Here is a 20,751-nt window from a genome sequence, read left to right as displayed (position 1 = left end):
CTAAATTCTAACATGTTAACAAATTTTTAATTAAAAAAAAAAAATTGGTGCTTCGTATAAGTATTCTTTTACAATGAAGAAAAGAAAAGTTTTTACTGATGAATCAGATATAAAGATACAACTACTAAAAAAAGGTATTTTTTTTATTAATAAAAAATTTCGAATTGTCCTTAATTTATATAAAAGAGTTTCATTAAACTTTTGTAACATTTTAAGGCGAATATTAAAATGTGCATATAATTCGATATAAAAAAAAATAAAAAAAAATACAACAAAATGAATGTAGTTTATAAATATCTTTTATTTTCAAATTGTACCAAATTAATTGTTCATACTGGATATATTTATATTAAGATTAAAATAAATTCATAATTAGTAAAATCTGTCCATTATTTAAACGAAAAAAAATGGACTCTTTCTCTTCCCGCTCTAATTCCTCATTTGTATTTTCCGTAAAATTTCCCCTATTTTCTTACCCCCTTAATTCTTCATTTTCGATGCCCTGGAATTACCTCTACCTTCTTTCCCCTGCCTTAAGCTTTCAATTTTTTTATCGTAGTTCTGACAATTTTTAATTAAATTATGAACTAAGAGTTCATTACGTTTTCCATATAATTCTCTTACTAGCATAGTAGCATATGTAGAAGAGTTTAAATTAAAACTTAATATTAGAGCGCTAAAATTGTACGTATATGTCCTCTCTTTTTTTTTCCACCACCCCTTATTTCTGCACGGTGCAAGTATATCTTTTGGAAAGTTTACAGGATCTATATGTTCATCTTTTCTTTTTAAAGAAGTACAATGAATACTTTTTACTTTACCGTCCATTTGAGTATGTACATTTTCATCATTACAATTTGAATATTCCATTAAGTGATTATTATTACTGTTTAATTTTTCACTTTTTTCAACAATATTATATGCAAAACTTTCGCGATGAGTATTATCTATAACACCATCATGTGTACCTTGCTTATCAGTGTTACAAGTACCGTTTATGTTAAAATTATCTTTGTTTTCCTCTTGCATATTCAAAATTTTATTATTTATGAAGTTATCTGCGTATAAATCGGATACAAATTTTACCTTGGGTTCGTTGTAATCACAAAAACAGTAATATAAATTTTTTGGTAATACAACTACATTTCTAAAAACACAAGTCATTCCATATTCATACTCAAAAGAATTTATATACGTATCGAATTTTTTTATTATATATAAAGTCTGTTTAATAGGTACAACTCTGGTTAATATATTTTGGCTAGCTAACATAATAGATTGATTAATATTTTTTCTGTTTTTTGCTATCAAATTATTAACATAATTGTCAATTAATACATTACAGTGGGCACTAAATAAATTATCTTCGTGTAAGGTGTAAATTAAGTATAATAATATTTCCAAAAAAACAATTCTAACTTTTTGTCCTAAATATTTTCTGTAAAACTGTTTAAAAATATTTAAATAGGATAGTCTATTAGGCAATGTGCCTAAAATAGGTAAAACGACGTTATAAATATTTAGGTCATCTAAGTGATTATTATGATCATACAACATAGTTATATAGTTATGTTGATTTTTTGTTTCAGCTATTTCGGGTTGGATTTTTTTTGTAAAAACATAGTCACCACATGTTAACTTCACACCAAAATTTTCCAATCTGTAAGATGTTAACATATTAAATATTTTTGCGCTGTATGAATGCATGTGAAATCTTCTTGTTTCCATACTTATTCCCTTAACACATGTCTTTTCATTTTTATAAAAATTATATTCTTTTTGTTTGATATGTCTGCAATTTATCTGCCCCGTTATTAAGTGCCTATTTTTCTCTTCTCTACCACCAGCACTAATAAAATTTAAATTTAAGTTTATATTAAAACTATTCACTAAATGATGCTGCTCAGCTGTATCATCACGTTCAATGTTTGAGAATGCACCTCTTTTATTATTTTTTTCACACATGTACAAATTACGAAGAAGGATAAAGGCTTCATACTCTGAATTAGTCATGTACGAACACAAATATTTGTTTATGCACAAATGATTATTTAGCTTACTACTTGGTATAACATTGTTTTTTCTGAGTATTTTGTTCATTCTTTGAACAAAATATTGAAAGGCAAAAGTAGCATTTTTTTTTCTTTGGTATATATTACAAGCATTTTTCAAACAAAGGGTTACATTATCTTTAATAATATTTCCATAAAAAATTTTATTTTCAAAGATATGTGGATCTAAAACAAAATTTATGTACTCTTTATAATTTCTACATATGAGTGCTTTACCCTTATTGAATGTATTTTTATAGCCTCCAAATCGTTGCATGCCAAAATAATTAATGAAGCCATATTTTTTAATAACACTTAACCTACTCCTTAAATAATCTTTATTCGTTTGAACATTCCTTAGAACTACTATAAAATGGTTCCCACAATGTTCCCCTAATTCTATTTTTTTATCAACCTTCTCAATATTACAAATTAATATCTTTTTGTTTTTTTTTTTCAAATATTCATTTCTGATACAAATAATTTTTTTCATATTACTTCTACTTGTTGTAATTACTTGCGTAGAAACACTTCTCTTATCTTTAAACCCTGAATAATGAAAATCTTTAATTGCTATGTCAGAATATTTGCTAATTTCTCTGATTGCCTCTTGTGTATCTTTATTAACCTTGTACAGAATAAAACTTATCCATTCCTTTTTTTCATCGTATATCTTATTCTCACAATAAAGTTTTGCTATATAATAGCACTCTATCTCTTCCTTTTCTGATAAGCTGTTCATACAATTCGTGTTAGTAATTACTACGCTTCGCTTGCTATTTCCTTCCCCGTTATCTCTTCGCCCTTCCTCACATGGATCCTGTAACTCATCTTCACTTCTGAGCTTTCTTATTCTATTTGCGTCCTTGTTCTTTATTACATCACCATCTAATATTTTTCTTTTAACATATTTTAAATTTAAAACATTTTTGTTCTTTTCAATTTCGTACACATGGAAATCTTCGCATTTGTATTTAAAGACACATTCAAGATCTTCTCTTTTTTTTAAATCTAATTTTTTTTCTTCATTATTTACCACTAATAAATCACTCATAAAATGGTTGATTCCCACATGCTCTTCTAATAAATAGTCACATAAATAATAACGCAAATTACTTATAAAATTATAGTTCTTTGCTAATGATAAGGCAGTGGCTCTACTATTTACTAAGAGTAACTTAGCGCTTTTCCTAAAAAACATTATATTATAAGGGTGTTCATTAGGATGTCGCAATTACATCTTCATGGTAGTTATTAAATCATGGGAAAATTTAAAGAACAATATTAATGTATGTATACGTATACGTACACAAATATAAATATACATAAATATATATACTTACGCGTACATGCAAACTTTTAACGATCCTTTTAACACGAATTTAAGAAGCTACAAAATTGAGGTAAATAACATACGAGATACTAATTCGCAAATAAATTAAAAACTTCATATATGAATAAGAAAAAACGTTGCAAATTATATCTTCTTTTTTTTTTCTTTTCACATATTCTTATATATATACATATATACGTATACATATTTACGCATATCCTCAAATTACGAACATCGAAAAAAAAAATGCCCTCTACCAAACGCCAAATTTCACATTTTTTAACGAGCACTTCTTAATCAATTTTTCTTATTTAATTAATTTTTTAAAGTGGGTTATTAACATTTAAATTTTTCTCTTCAATTACGTAAGCATTGTTCTCGTAAATTTTACTTCTTTAATTTATGTTTATTCCGTTTTTTGTAAAACTTTATTGACTTCAAAATTTTCTAATGAATAACATAAAGAACAGAATAGCAAAAGAAATAAATAACTTTAAAAGAACTGCATTACTTAAAGGGAGTCCCGCATTCAGAATTAGTGTATGGTTTTCCGGTACAGTTGAAGAATGAGAAAAATTTACTATATCATCATTCTATTAATTTTGCATATTTAGATAATTTTATTCTTTTATTATTATTTTTTTTTTTTAATATTTTGCTGATGTAGAAGATTGTTCACATTAGTTTTTCATTCAGAATACATATGCACTTCAGCATACACACTTTCCTATATTCCTATTGCTATTTCCTTTTACATATATTCTATTTTTTTTTTTTTTTTTTAAGGGTTAACCGTTGGACTTGTGTGGATTTTAATTAGTGAGTACAATCACCCGAAGAACAATAATTTGTTTTTCAAAAAAAAAGAAGCAGAATTGTTCACGTATGAAGAAATAAAAAATTGGAATAGGCCTTACTATTCGAAATCTGATTATGATTCCTTAGTACTAGATCATAATTTAACAGCTGATGAAAAGAGAAAACTAATGCTAAAAGAAATAAATGAAATGGAACAGAATAAGATGAAAAAGCAAAAATAGATACAAGAAGGTGTTAAGGAATAATATAACAAAATCCTGGTACATATAATGTGAGTTGGTACAAATTACTTCTCAGTTGATACTTTATATTATCACAAATCATTCTATAAAAAAATGCAAACGTATATGGGATACATACTTGAATAAACACTATTGAAATTTTTTGAAAAATAAACCAAAAAGGATAAGGCGAAACAAATATTCGTTATTGCTTAACGCAAATATTATGTAAAATTTGGAAGGAATAACAATGTGTAAGCGTATACTTAAAAGTAAATACATTGGATAATATCTCAAATTCTAGGTGTCCCTTGTGCTTCCAAAAAAATTGGAAGACGAAAATTAAGTAGTTTTTTATTAGGAATGGTCAGTAAAAAACAATAAAATGCAATATTATAAAAAAACAAAAAAAGGGTGAAAAAAGGATGAAGAATTGCATTCACAAAAAAACAGAATAGTTGTGAATAGACCAAAAAATTAATTATAAAGTGCTCTAATTACATGTACATTTTAGTACGTTTTTGATAAAAATATAGCAACTCCTCGTTGATACCAATTTTGCTCAGAAACTTCCTTTGAGACAGGAAATTTCCAAAATCCAATAAATGAGTTTCTGGATTTGTCCAAATAAATTGGTAAATCCATAAAATTGTAATTCGAACTTTCGTTTATCTTTTTTTTTGAATCTTCTTTTTTGCCCCAAGTCAGCGTTACAGGGGGTAAATCTACGGCCAACTCGTCGCTCAACAACAGACACTGTAAAAAAAGGTAAATAAAAATAGGGCCAAAAAGAATAGAAAAAGAATTGAAAATAGTGGAAGCAACTTACAAGATTGTACATATTCCTATGCACAGGTAATTGCTTTCCAAAAAAAATATAAAATATTTATTTTTTGCCTATCGCACAAAACTATAGTTGAGTATATATATATATGTATGTATATTTGTATATATATATGTTTTTTCTCATTTATAAGTATATGTGTCCATTTTAATGAAACTTTTTTTTCGTTTTAGTTTTGACGAACTAGCTATTTCTTACTTTATCTGTGTCACTCCATTGTGCCCCCTCAGTAGATAAACAAGTTATAGTAAAATGAATCGTATCATCATATTTTTGTGTTGCGTTATTTCCAATAAGTACAGATAATTCCAAGTCATCTAAAGAATTTTTTAATTTATAAGCAGACAACTGCCGAGTTGCTGTAATAAATGCCCTTGGATAAAACAGCCCACCTAACCAAATAAAATTAATGGATAATTTTTTATCTAATTTAAAATGAGATGATATAGTATCCTTATTTTTATTGTGAAATGACTGCAAATTTAAGTCGATACTTTTACGACTTTTCATCATATTTCTTTCTTGTTGAGCATTTTGTTTATCCGATGTATTAGTATACTTAGCCTCATTAAGTTCTGTAGTTATAACTATAATTTGATATAGTCTGTTAATCAGCTCCCGTAACCAATTAGTTAGATTCTGATTTGTTGTATTTCCGTGAAGTAACCAACTAGATGGGACATTAAAAGAATTTATATCTTTTGCTAATGTTCTTAACTTATTTGTATACTTTAATTTTTCTTGTAAAACGTTTTTTAATTGATTTAAATTACCTCTTATTATTTTTAGTAGATTATTAAATAGATTATTTTCTCTCTCGAAACATCTGAAAACAGCATTGCTCATATTCTCTTCATTTTTTTGTAAATCTGGTATATCCTCTGGTAAACTTTGTAATATTTGTTCAATAAGTAAAACGTTTTCATTCTGTGAGTAGATGTTCATGGATTTACTTGTAATGGATGATTCTGAATTTTCATTTTCGGTTCCGTCATTTTCATCCGAGGAAAGAATATTCTCCCCTAATTTGATTCCTGCCCCCCCCTTATTTGTTTCGTCTTTTAATTCTATGTCTACTTCTTCCTGTTCTTTTTTTTTTTTTTTTTTTTTCTTGATTTTATATACAATCCCACGCTTACATTTGCGTCTTCATCAAACAATTTCGTTAAGGAAGTATGGGGTAAAGGTTCATAAATATCTGCGCAACTTTTACTATATAAAATATTCCATTTACTTATAATGCTAAAGTTAGTTCTCGTTGTTAACAACCCTTCCGCCTGCTGACCAAACCCTAGCCACGAAGGTAAATCTGTGTTACTCATATTATTTGTCCATTTTATATAATCAGTTAATTTTCTGAACAAATCAGGAGATTGTAAAAAATCTTTATCACACAAACTATTACAAATATTTAATTTGAAATCAGCTTCGAACGAATTAGGATTCATCAAATGATTAATGAAAGTATCTAATACTTTAGAATCTACCATGTTATCTAATCGTCCACCATATATTGCTTCATTTAATATTTTTTTTATAGCATCCCAAGGAATATTACACGGATCTATATGTTCACTGACATTTTTTCCTATTTTTGTTGCTGATCGATCTATCCAACTATCTACAACAGATAAAGCACATGTTAAATCGGAGTCACTAAATTCATATTTCTTAGTCCAACCAATGGGTGTGTACCTTCTTCTTTCTAAAATTATTGCATGCAAAAAGGAAACAATAAAGTATAATCGTATTCTTGCTATTTTTGGATCCCCTGTATCCCTATTTTCTAAAAATAAAGAAAAGGTTCTTAATATAGATGATTTAATACCTACTGGAGGTTCAAACATAAAAGTTAGTGATATGCGCAGTAAATTTTGAGGTATTTTGGGGTTCATTTCCATTGTTAAAAATAAACGGAAATTGTTGTTTGTTGTAGCTTTGTGTATGTTCTTTTCTAATTCATGTAGCCATTTAGGAGATAAATGTATATTTTTTAAAAGAACCCATCCCCCATTTTTTTGAGCTGAAGATATTATTTTTTCCGCCGAAATGTATCCTTCTTCAGATCCCATGGCAATTGAAAACAAAGACATTTTGCATTTTTCACTTAATTGATGTACTTTATTACTAGGATCAAATCCAGGGGAGCTTATTAGCACAATTGGTGTATTTCCATTTGCATTTTCCTTTACATATTTTTCAAAATCGTTTGTAGATAATTCAGGTATCCACAGAAAATCCTTTCCTAAAATAATATTTATAAGTTTATTGAAGCACTTGTCTAGTTTGTCAGGTCTTATAGCCTTTATTATTAAGGACTCTTTTAAACAAGTCGAAATGGTATTTTCTTTTTCCGAATTTTTTTTTATATCAAACAAGATATTGTTCGAATCTTGAAAATTACTCATGAAATGTGGATCTATATTTCTGTGTAATGCCTCTCCTGATTCGTGCTTATTATTGCCCTTATCACTGACATCCTCCTCCTCATCATTATCATCATTACCTAAAGCACTCTCTTTATCATTAATTATAGATGATATTAGACATTCTGGATCTGTTGAATGCAGCAGATTTATCCATTTATCTTTATTATTTTCTATAGACTTTTTCAAATTCGTAAATGATTTGTGTGGTATTAATTTATTTAAAGTGCTTAATTGTTCATCATTATATTCTGGTAGTAAGCTTTTCTCAATTTTTTTATCCATAGTTACTTGTCTCATTTTCTGATTAGAATAATGATCTTTTAATAAAAAATGCAAATGGTCTATATCTATATATATAGTAGGATTTATTATACTTTTTACATAACATAAATGAAGAGCGAATACATATCTATCCTCTTGTAATAATCCCCTGGAAATCCGATTATATGTCAAGCGAAATAATAAGTGCTCTAAAACTTTTAATCTTTCCTCATAATCTGTTTTCTTTACTTTTGATAAAAACTCTTCGTCATTTAACATATCCTTCATCAAATTAAAAAAAAAATTTAAATCATACTGATACAAAAAATTGATGCTACATAAATGCTGTAAAATAAAATATATCCTAGCTGATCCTTGAGCTAAAAATAAATATTGATTGCTAACATTTTCAATTTCCACCATAACTTCTTCTGCTATATTTACTTCTCTAGATGCTTCAGCAGCTTGTACTTTCAATTTTTCCATAGTGCTTATCACATTATCATCATCTAAAATATTCCCTTTCACATTAGACAATTCTAATAGTAGAGATTCTTCTAATTCTCTTATTTTTACTTTATATTCACCTTGTAATTTTAGTAAATCACACCTTTTTTTGTCTATATCAGGTCTCTCATTTTTTAATATCATATTTAAACACTGGTTTTGAAGGGAAGATGGTGTTAGGGTAAAATTTACGAAAGTTACTCGGCTACATAAATCAGGCGTAAATTGAAAATGTGCATCCCTTGAGGTTAAAAATAAATTAAATACTGGAGAAAAATCTATTTCCAAATCTCCTATAGTAATTAATAAACGACCACCCTGTTTATGCGTTTCTTGGTTTAAAACTGAATTTAATATAGCATCAATTTTTTCTACATCATATACTAGTAATGTTGATCCAAATCTCAAAGCAGTCTCTAAATTTTTTATAAAATTCTTATCAGAAAAAGATGTTTTTACTATTTTTTTATCCGCATATTGATTAAGCAAAAAAGTGGTTGCCTGATCTGATGGATCAATAATCATAGGATACCTTATATAATTATTTATAATAATGGCATTTTCTATGGACAAATCATCACTTGGTAATTCATTTGCTATCCACTGTAACCTTTCAGATGGCTTTGATAAAAATTCAATAAATGACAAATCATATCTATGTTTTATATTATGCATTTTTATAATTTCTCCCCATGTTTTTTTCAATTTCTGCCTTTCATAATGCTCAAAAAAACCAATATAAGCACAAAATGCCGCTGCTATTAAACAATCACCAACAAATGTCTCTGATGCTGCTTCTAAATTAATAAATGTTTCTGACCATCTTTCCTTTTCTGATTTCAAGTTTTCGATTAAGTTAATAGATCTTTTTATTTTATTTTCCACTATTTCCATCTCCTGCTTAATATTTTGTACTTGACTAATTAATTGAGCATAATCATTTTTATATTGTACTAATTTCTTTTCAAGTTCCGATATTATATCCTTCTGTTCATTATACTGATCTCCTGCAATTTTCGTTTCTTCTTGTAATTTTTCAATTTCATTTTCTAATGGCTGTACCGTTTCTAATATATTTAAAAAGGTAATAACAGATTCAACCCATTTGGCTAGTGGACCTGCAGCTCTAGACGCTTTATTTATTCTCTCAACATCCCAATCACTATTACTTATTCTTTTTTTTATTTGTGCACTTGTTTGAGATTTTACAGTTTTCTTATCCAGATAGAGAACTTTATTTATAAAATCTTGACCCTTCATTATTTTTCTAGCATCCTCCCATGTAACACTTTTATCTCCTTCGTTCATAATTAATATAGCTACAGCTTCTACTGCATTTCTTACCAGAATAGGAGGGTTCGCCATAGCTCTTAATTCATCAAAATTTTTCTTAGGAATATTTTTTACAGCTTCTTCAGCTTCTCTAAATTTGGGTTCTACTTCACTTAATTCCTTGCGCACTATTTCTTTTCTTTGTTCAATTATTATGAATTGTTCATCTAATTTTTTTGCTAAAATTTCTGCTTTCTTTTTCTTATCTTCTGTTTCTGCTTGTTGTTCTATCATTAATTTCATTTTTTCCTCTGCTTCAATATCTTTTTCAGCAAGGGTTTTCTTTTTTATAGCTAAAGAGTTTCTTAACTCAGCAACTTGTACTTCTGTGTCTTTTAATTTATTTAAACCAGAATTTAAGTGCATCTTCTGACCGTGAACCTCCTCCTTTTTTTCATCTATTATTTTCAAAAAATGTTTGATAAAATCAAGAAAATCTCTTGGTGTCATATAGTTATATTTATTTCCTTTTTTCATAAGTATATTGTTAACTCGTACTACAGAATTATGAATTTCAACTATTGCTTTAGATAAAAAGTAGGATTTATTATCCTTATATTTTATCTTTCCCTTTATAGCAACATCCTCAATATATGCCATATGGAAATTCTTATCAGGCAAATCGAGGTTAAAAATAAATTCGCTAGCTACCTGTAACAGAGCACCGTAAGGCCAATCACCAAACCAATCTATAACGCATCTGTTGAACAAAGCAGGGGACGTTGCTTGCCTATTTGCAAAGTCTGGATTTGCAGGATTCATTGTAAAAACTATATGCAAATTTTGTTGAACTTGTTTGGTAAACTTTTTAAATATATCTGATTCATCTAGACCCACATTTGATCCATAGGCATTTTTACATTCGTTTATTAAAGCGGTGTAATTATCTCCTTCAAATAAACCAGGTACTTCTCCACTAGCTAGTAATGCATTCATTCTTTCTAGGAATGCAGGACCTAAGACATTTGACTCATCAAATATGAAAGTTATTTTCTCTTCCTTTATCCCAGCCCGTTTCATTACATTTCTCAAATCAGCTTCAAACGTTTCAGTGCAATAATTTTTTCCAGCCCTAATTTGAAAAACAGACAGTCCATTAATCCATGAAACAAACCTTGACAATATAGTTTTTCCTGCCCCAGATGCACCAACCAAGAGTAGATGTCCTAGTGGTAATCTTAAAACTCTATCAATTCTTATAATATGATCTAATACATCATCAAAAAGAACTAACTGAACATTTATTTCTTCTTCATTAAAAATTTTCAATTTCCCTTGTATTAATTCTTTTAATTCCTTTTTATCTATTTCCATATATTTATTTTGCACATAAGAGCTATATAAAATTGGCCTATCCAAATCGCTATCGGTAATTCCAGGAAAACAATATTTGAATATATCATCAATAATTCTATCTGTTTGTTTTTTTTCTTTTTTATAAATAAGTCTATCTTGAAAAATCCTTAATCCTTCACAAATACATAATCGTATTAAATCTCTTTTCTCTAACTTATCACATTTTTCTAAAGTTTCATATAAAGCCAATTTCCACCTTGTTAATTCTCTAGGACTATATATATAATGAGGCTGCATATCAACAGTAAACGTTTCCGAAAATTTGATATAAAAGTCAACCATAGCAAGGGTTAAGTTATCAGCCATATGATAAGATTCAGGAAATTTTCGAAGAATAGCTCTATTAAATGTACCATATATTTGCTTCAATGATTCATAACCTGGGAAATCTACATATAGTACTGCAGTATGTCTTAAAAATCGATTACTTAACGGATTTCGACCTGCGTCTGTTGGAGGATTACAAGCACCAGCAAAAGTTATCCTTTCAATTTTAACCCAATTCCAATGATTGTTGTTAGCATCATATTTCCAAAACCCTTGAGACTCGTATATTTGCCTCATGAACATAATAATTCTTTGTGTATCATATTTATCAGGTGTAGGCAAATTAATTTCATCAGCGAAAATAATAAGCCATTTCCCCGGTTGCAGAGGCCTTAAAACTAGCTCACTTTTTGTCTTAACATATTCACAATAATGATCAAATGTTTGTAATAATAAATTAGGTAATGAACCAGAGGAGAAATTTAATGCAGCTATGTCATATTCAGATGATTTTTTTAAAACTGAAGTTAAAGTCATTGTTTTACCAGAACCTGGTGGACCACATAAAATAAATGGTTTCTTTAAATTCAACCACCCTTCTAAAATAGTTGCATGCCTTATTGTATCCATAGTTTCAATAACAAGAGTTGCATCGGATACCTCTGTTCTGTCTACATCTATCATTTCAACTCGTTCTTTCCAATTATACCATTCTCCGTCTTCAATACTAGGTTCAAAATCTAACAATGTCTTAGGCACATTTGAAGAATCCATATCATTTATACCATTTTTCGTCAACAAATCTGCAGGTAACGAAATTGAACAAATGGACTGAACATACATTGAAAATTTTTCTCTTGATTCAAGATTTAAAGAACCACCTATCCCCCATAATATACTCACTACCAACCATTTAGATATATATTTTTCTATATCATTATCTGCTAATGTATTATTATATTTTCCATATTTAACAACTAAATTGTTAATTCCTTTTTGTAATAGTAAACAAGTACTTTCAATAACCCTTATATATTCATAATCCATCACATGTTCAAAATTTTTTGCATACAGAAGGCATTGATGCACAAATTCGTTTTCTTCAAAGTATTCACTAAGCAGATCAATAGCTCTATAAGCAATAGATTTTAACTTACATGAATTTAAGTCATCCTCATTATCATCGTCAAAGAATATTCTAGAATTCTTTCTTATACTATCCATTATAGTTTCACTATTTTTATAATATTCATTGCTACTAAGCGAACTTTTAGAGGTTGGATGGATTATCGAATCATTTATATGTGTACTACTGTCCTCTAAATCTAAATTATCATTATTATTTGTCATAAGGAAACTCTTAAATCTGTCCATTTTATGAGAGTAATGCTTATTATTACCATATTTTAACTTGTATAATCTATGCTTAAAAAGTAATATGGGAGATAACATATCCCTAGAAAACCATATCATTCCACATCTACTAACAGTAGCTAATGTTGCATGTTTTAGTGTATCTACTTCAAAAATTATTTTTACATTTTCAGGTATAGGTAAACGTTCTCCATTTGGTAATGTTAATAATTTATTATCATCCAAAACACTATTTAAGTTCTCTGCCCATTCTGGATCAACATCCCCATCGAAAATAATCCAATGCCTTTTACATATATTTCCTACTTCTGCAGAATTGTAAAGAATTTTTCTTAAAGTAGCTGTAAAAACACCATCAGTCCATTCTAAATTAATATTATCTAATTTTCCATAAATTTCTTCTTTATCCAAAGATTTTGCATCAATAATATAACTTACACCTTTTATATTATCTAATGCTTCCAACGAATCTAAAAGTGTTTTCCATGCACTGCTCTTACCTGTTCCCACATCACCAACTAACATTATTCCATGTTGTAACTTCATTATTTGATATATCTGACAAATTTTAGTTACCCATCTTTCTTCTGGTGTATAAAATCTTAATTTGCATATGCGGTGTATTTCATTAAGCAATGCTCTTTCCTCAAACACACCTATATTTACATTTGGAAATACACCGGATAGTAAACTTTTAATTAAGAGAATATCACTTGATACTAATTTTGGGTATACTGTGTCGCACACAGACTTCAATAATAATGTTTGTTCCATTGCAATTATACTTTCTATGGAGGTATGTACCTTGGAATCGCTGCTTATATCTACATCTTCTGCTTTAACTGCATTATCGCCTATATTTTCACCCGCACTCCCCTTTGTAACATCTTTTTTACCACAATTTCTTTCATCTCTATCATTATCACATAAACCGCTTCCAATAGAAGGACCATTCTGTGTATTTTCCAACAATGCCAACCTCTTTAGATTTCCCGCTGAGTTGAGAACACTTTTTAAAGATCTCAGCCCGAAGTCATAGTGCGGTTGCTTAGACAACTGCTCAGAACACAAATCAAATAAAGAAACAATTTTACTTGATAAATGTTCAGCACTAATAAAACCTTGCGAAAATAAGGTCACTTGAACAATTAGTTGCTTATCTGGTTCTATCATAGCGAAACTTCTAAACAGCTGTTTTAGGTTATCGGGTAAATTAGATCTGCCAGCATAACCAGGATTCATAGTAACAAATATACCCACATTTTTGTTTAATCCTATTTTTTTATTCAGAATTTCAATTTCGTTTTTTCTTTGAGCTAAACTTGTTTGAATTGTTAAAATTTGCTCAGAAACAGCTGATAATATTCTCTCTTCTAATCTATTAAATTCATCAAAACATCCCCAAGCACCTACTTGACATAAGCCAACAAATATTCTACCCATAGCAGTGAAATCAAATGATTCATCACAATTAAAAACAAGTACATATCTTCCTAACTGTGCACCTAATGCTTTCACACTTTCAGTTTTCCCTGTACCTGCAGGTCCGAAAGGATTACCTCCCAATTTCATTTTCAAAGCTTGCGTTAAGGTTAAAAAACATGCATCCGTTAATTTAGTTTGAACTAATTTTTCGCACATACCTAAATATTCATACCCATATTCAAAAGTTGCATCTGCCATTTTTATAATTAAATTAACATTACTTTTTGTTTTATTAGGATCCCAATAAAATCTCATAAATTGTAACCAAGAAAAATCACTAACATTTTTAACGTTCTTTTTTATTAGTATACGAATTACATCTCTTTGATGTACTAACTCAGTTATCATTTGAACAATCTTTTGTCTAGTTCTATGATCTCTTTGCTTGACAACATTTACAGCTAAAAATTCCAAAAGGCTTACACATATTTTTTCACTCTTTTCAAATATATTCTTTTCATTAATTGAGCCATCTTTTCTTAAAGAATTTTGTAAGTCATTCTCAATATTAGAGGTCCATAAAATCTGCAAACATAACAAAACTATTTGATTCGGATATTTTGATGACCAGTCCAGAATTTTCATATTTCCACTTTTGTTAGTACATTCCAGTACATCCATTTCTAGAATTTCTTTTGCTGCTTGATCTAAACAACTTTTCAAAGTAATTTTCATATACGTTTCTAACGTTATTAACCAATCTTTTAACGATTTATAAGTTCCTATATTAATTGGTTCTTTAAAAAGTACTTCTTCCCCTTCTCTCGAAGACATTCCTAAAATTACATCATTTGTGTTTTCTTTTATGATGAAAGAACTAATACCTGCAAACATTTTGTTTGCATTTCTTTGTATTACCTTAGCATCTTTAGAATTACCAATCATTTCTAGTAAATCTTCATCTCCAACAAAGTAAAATCTTGGAAATTGGTTTCTTTGTTTTTCCAAATACTCACCTAACGCCTTTTGTATTTTAGACAAAGAATCAAATAATCGATCTAGACGTTTTTGAAATCCATCAATTTGAACAAGTTCTAATAATTTAGGTTTTTCAGAGGTCTTTTTCATAATATTAGTAAAATCTGTGTCGATAACTTTGAATCTGTTATATTCTTGTGGCAACAATGATTTTATATCTGATGAGCCTTTCAATACTCCTTCCAAATATACCCATTTTCTTTGTACATTCATCCACACATCTAATACGTTTCGCAATCTATTTAATTTATCATCCCATGTTAATGTTTCCTCTTCAAATATTTTTACATAAGGTGATATTTTCATTGATTGTAACGCATTCAAATGATCATCAATAGTGGAAAATATATCATTCCATCCTTTTATTAGTTTACATTTATTTTGATATTGAACTAGTTCTAATTCATATTCGTTCCATGTATCTTTTAACCCTCTTAGAAATTCTTCCAATGCCATTTCTCCCTGAGATTGATTTAGTATTTCTCTTAAACTACTTTCATGAATACTTAAATTAAGAGACCATAAATTACCTAGGGTTAACTTATTATAATATATTTTAATCTGTAATTTTTGAAGTATTAATCTCCAGTGTCTTTCCTTCAAACATTCTGATTTCAAATCTAGTAACAGATTATTTGTTTTTAAATACTGTTGCATTTCAACTTTTACATTATCAAATATTTCGTACTGCCGATACTTGGCTGGTATTTTCTTTATAGAGTCTAATAAACTATTTAAAATATTTCTAATATTTTTAGGATCTACAGTAGACCATACCATTTTTTTCATATCGGATATTTTGGAATAGATAATTTTTAATTCGTCCCATATGCCCTTAATACAAACAATTTCTTCTTTTAAAACATTAGGAGATACATGAAAACCATTTTCTGTTTCTTCACTACCTATGTTCATTATTTTACGTATTTTTTCTGATATTTCATATTGTTCATTAGTAACATCAATTCTACCTTCAAAGGTGTTAATTATTTGTAAAGCTTTTACGCTATTTGTGTTTCCATGAGAAGGCTTATTTTTATTCCACTCCTCGAATAACACTTTAATACTATTCTGTACTTTTGTATCATATTCTAAGACCAAACCTTGTATATATGGAAAATAATCCCTAACTAATTTTATCTGATAGCTTGAAAGTTGTTTAACTGTTTCTAATTTTCCAATTATATTATCTATATATAACCAATTGGTAGGAAACGCATATCTTTGTTTTTCCAACAACTCTTCACTTTGCTTCAATATGTTACATTTATTATCCCATTCTAGTTCTTTTTTATTAATTTCATTTATTTTTTCTACAAAATTGTATATACTATTACATATTCTAGATAGTATATCTATATCATTTGAGTTTATTATAGCAATGATATCTGTAGGTGTCATAGATAAAATATGCATAGCTGTAATTTCAGAGTCATTCGTTAATTCAGACTGATTATTCAGTTCGTTTAAAGCCTTTTCTACCTCTTCTTTTAAAAGGATTATTTTTTCTAATAACTTTTTAGAAAATTCAGAAACTATTTCCTTTTGCCAAATTTCAAATTTCGAACTAACCTTAGATTGAAGTATTCTGTAATCTATGACTATTGGACCAAAGTTCTTTTCAGTATCTAATGTATCAAATGCATTTTCTGTTTCCTTAATTTCATTCATAAATGTTTTCCATGTTTGAATATCTTCACCAAATGTTGTTATAATATCCTCAATTTCAATTTTCCATAAAGTCCTATATTGTAACCATATAGATTCGTACTTCCTTGCTCTATCCACAGTATCATTAATACATGTTATGGCATTTTCATATATATTTTTATCTATAAAATACATTATATGCCTATAAGTATTATCTAATATGACATCATTAATAATGGCATTCTCTTTCTCATTTTTTACTTGCATTGTTTCTTTTGTCTTGTCTTTCTTTTGATATATGCTTTTAACCCTAGTGATTCCACAGATAATATTTATAGACTCAGATAACTTAGAATACCATATTTGTCTCATAGAATCAACGGATGGGTGTAAATAAAATTTTTGATTTATTATTTTAAACTCGTGAATACTTTCTTTTAGTATAAATTTTTTCTCCTTATTATTGGTAGGCCAAGTTATAAATTCATGTATCCATGTTTTTATTATCTCTTCAAGTCGCTCTGTTAGAATCTTGTTTAAAATTATGGTAAGCTCTTCAATCCATAGGTGCACGTTTTTGTAATGCTCAAGATACAGCTCATCTGCTTTTTCTTGAATTGATTCTATATATTTTTTAATTTCATTTTCTTCAACTGTAGTTATTTCACACGTTCTTATTTTTTCAAGAGTATCTAAAACAAAATTATTCTTCCTCACGGCTTCATCAACCATGGATTCGAAAGTATTAACTATTTCTGATAACTTCCTCACATATGTTTCTAATATATCTGAATCCCAATGCAAATTTATTCCTTCCTTAATCTTAGCTTGAACGCTATTATGTATTGAAGCCACTAACTTGCTTAAAGTAGCATTAAAAGGTGATGATTTAGCTTCATTTTCCATAAAAAGACAAATTTTCATATAATTCCTAAATGTTTTTTGTAGAGTTAGAGCATAGGGATAGATCATCTTAGTTTCATCTGCTTTCACTTTTAAAGAGTATGGCACTCTTAAATTAATAGATTGTAAATATCGAACTTCTTTAAATAAATTAAAAAACTGAAAATCATAATTTGCTAAAATTTCATAATTGTTTATACCATACTTTTTTATTTTTATTATCTTTTCATACATATCAAATTTATCTGCATTCTTAATATTCTTTAACCATTTTTCAAAAGTCTTATTTTGTGATAATAAATTCTTAAAATTGTCAATACTCTGTCGTAAGTTTTTTCCCTCTGAGTGTTGTTCCCAACCTCTACCTAATACATTTTCTATCCTTTTCATCGAATCTTCTAATTTTCTTTCAATCTGCTTAGCCCAAATGATGGATCCAGCTACTAAAGGAATATCACGAATTGTAGACACTTTTTCAGAGTCACTTTTTATATAACCATTGATATATATCATTTGTAATTTCCTTAAATCATCCACAACTATTTGTATCAAACTGTTTTGATATTCTTGAATAGCTCCTCTAATTTTGGGTCTAAAAAACAAAGGGTTGAATTTTGAAAATGCATTAAACATTTCTGTAGATGTTTTTGCTCCTCCTAATTGATCTCTTAGTTTGAATGTAATTTGTGATTCTACTCTGTTAATTTTTGATTCATAAGATAATTTCGCTTTTTCCCATAAATCTTCTCCTGTCTGTGATAAATCAAGTGCATCTAGGGGCACAAATACACTATAAGCTGTGCTAATATCCTTATGTAAATTTATGCCTATACTTTTATCATTACCAAATACTTTTGTTATGACACTTTTGAACTTTTGATGCTGTTTTCTAAATTTTCTTATTTCATCTAATCTTTCTTGAAGATTTATGTGCTCAAAGGACATCTTAGCAGGTGCTCTTTCATTAAAACTTCTCTTTTTTATTAATTCTCTTACCATGTCTTTAAATATTCTAATTTCATCATTCCATAAACGAAACACTTCCATACAACCTGAAATAAGAACGTCGAATTCTTGATAATCCATGCTTAGTAAAGACTGAGGTGATAGTACTTTCTTCATGGTAGTAGCTAAATCTCTAGATAATGATTCTACAAAATTATAAGATCTAGATAAGGGATATTTTGTAGTATTTTTTAATTTTTTTAAATGATTAAAAATGTTTCTTATAGCTTGAATAATTTGCTGAACACTTTGTGCACCTAGAAGATCATCTATTGGAAAATCTCTCATTAAGATATTAACATTTAAAACATATTCTTTTGATTGTTTTAGTTGTATATCACTATCAAAAGACATAGTTGCAAAATATCTCTTTGCGTTTTTTAATATATGTAATGTTAAAAGAACTTCAGGTGTTTTCAGTTGTTTTTCAAGTTGAGATAAAGCATTTTCATAACCTATCCAGAAATTAATTTCAGCTAATGCACTTCCACTTTTAAATTCTCCATTAAGTCTAGTTAATTTCTGTATTTCTTCTACCCATTTTGTTACATCTTTTTGTAATTGATTCAAAAATTCATTGGATTCACATAATACTTTTAATTTTTCTCCTTTTAATTCCTCTATATTTGGATTCTCCTCTACTAATTTTTTTATTCTTCTGTCCACACATATATTTATAAATGGGATGTTTAAATCGATTTGTGCATTCTTCATAGATATAAGTAATTCATTTAGCTTCTTAGACACATTTGTCATTAAAATATTAGATATTTTACTTTCTCCTTCATATCCCATATATTTATTACCTCCTATAATTCCAGCTGTCGAAGAAATAGCTCCACTAGACGTATTATATTCTAGGTCTTTTTTTGAGTAACCTGATTGTGGAAAATCACTTAGAGCTGTATCCTGAGAAGCATATGAAGCTGCATCAAATATTGTATTGAATCCTTGAGATAAATATATATAAACTAAATCTAAAGGCGTATTACAGTCGTTTTGTCCACATACAAACATTAATAATTTATTAGATAAATTTCTTTTATTGCCTTTGTCTATTTTATCATTTAATGCAAAAAAAGTTTCTTTATTTCTTTTCATGAATGCAATTGCAACACTCTTAGTAACACATTTGTAATTTATATTTAATTCAACAAATAACATATAACTAGATACATTTTCGATATTTAATTTTGTGTCTTCCTCCTCTTCATGGTCATTTCCTATTTTGCTAGTTTTTTCAAGTTCTTCATTCTCAATTTCTTCTTTTCTTTCTTTCCCTATCACAATCAAATTTACATTTTTATCTGAAACAAATCTTCGTATTTTTTCTTCTTCCTTTTTTGCTAAAACTGATTGTAACTCCTTCCTAGAACAATCTAAAACAGTTGGGCATATTTCCAAAAAGTAATTTATTAAGTGAGTCTTTTCAAGTTCCATTATTTATATCTTACAGTGCTCATTAAAGGCGTGTTCTTCAGTGGGTTTAATAATAGGTTATTCTCAAGTAAAAACGATAAACAAATAAAAATATGTAAGTGTGCATGTGTGTGCATATATTAATATATATATACTTAAATATACGCATATACATACACAAAAATATATATATGATGTAAAACATATAAACGATACTAATCATAGTCTAATAAGGCTGTATGCTACCATAGCAAGTATGTGTATACATTTCCCCTTAGTTTTTTATACGTTCTCAAACCTATGCCTGAAAAAACTAGTTAATTTAATTATATAGAAGCATTATTAACGAAAAAATATATTTGTATGCAGATCTAACATGAAGGGGAAAATGAGGTAAAACAAACCTCCAAAAGGATGTAGCATAAATGAATAAATAAATATATATATATAAATACACATTTGCATGTTTGAAACCTCTAAAACAAACTATAAACCCAAAAAAAATTAAAAAAATAAA

At 28.2% G+C, this 20,751-nt stretch overlaps 3 protein-coding genes across 3 annotated transcripts; 1 reads left to right on the top strand and 2 right to left on the bottom strand.

The window, feature by feature from the left end:
- Positions 1–480: 480 nt before the first annotated feature.
- MKS88_000765 (tRNA pseudouridine synthase D) lies at positions 481–3,252 on the bottom strand (the record flags this gene model as incomplete). The annotated part of the gene is made up of 1 exon (XM_067218961.1): positions 481–3,252. One exon carries the CDS (start codon positions 3,250–3,252, stop codon positions 481–483), a length of 2,772 nt encoding a protein of 923 aa, XP_067075547.1.
- A 582-nt stretch (positions 3,253–3,834) lies between these two features.
- Positions 3,835–4,424, top strand: MKS88_000764 (uncharacterized protein; the record flags this gene model as incomplete). Its single annotated transcript, XM_067218950.1, has 2 exons — positions 3,835–3,937; positions 4,171–4,424. 2 exons carry the CDS (start codon positions 3,835–3,837, stop codon positions 4,422–4,424), a joined length of 357 nt encoding a protein of 118 aa, XP_067075546.1.
- A 510-nt stretch (positions 4,425–4,934) lies between these two features.
- MKS88_000763 (dynein heavy chain) lies at positions 4,935–20,255 on the bottom strand (the record flags this gene model as incomplete). The annotated part of the gene is made up of 3 exons (XM_067218939.1): positions 4,935–5,180; positions 5,467–6,351; positions 6,408–20,255. The coding sequence occupies 3 exons, from the start codon at positions 20,253–20,255 to the stop codon at positions 4,935–4,937; spliced, it is 14,979 nt and encodes a 4,992-aa protein (XP_067075545.1).
- Positions 20,256–20,751: the final 496 nt, after the last annotated feature.

The sequence above is a fragment of the Plasmodium brasilianum genome, chromosome 2, assembly GCF_023973825.1.
Source record: "Plasmodium brasilianum strain Bolivian I chromosome 2, whole genome shotgun sequence".
Classification (NCBI taxonomy): Eukaryota; Apicomplexa; class Aconoidasida; order Haemosporida; family Plasmodiidae; genus Plasmodium; species Plasmodium brasilianum.
Note: the sequence above shows the minus strand (reverse complement) of the source record. Positions and strands in the feature narration are given on the sequence as shown.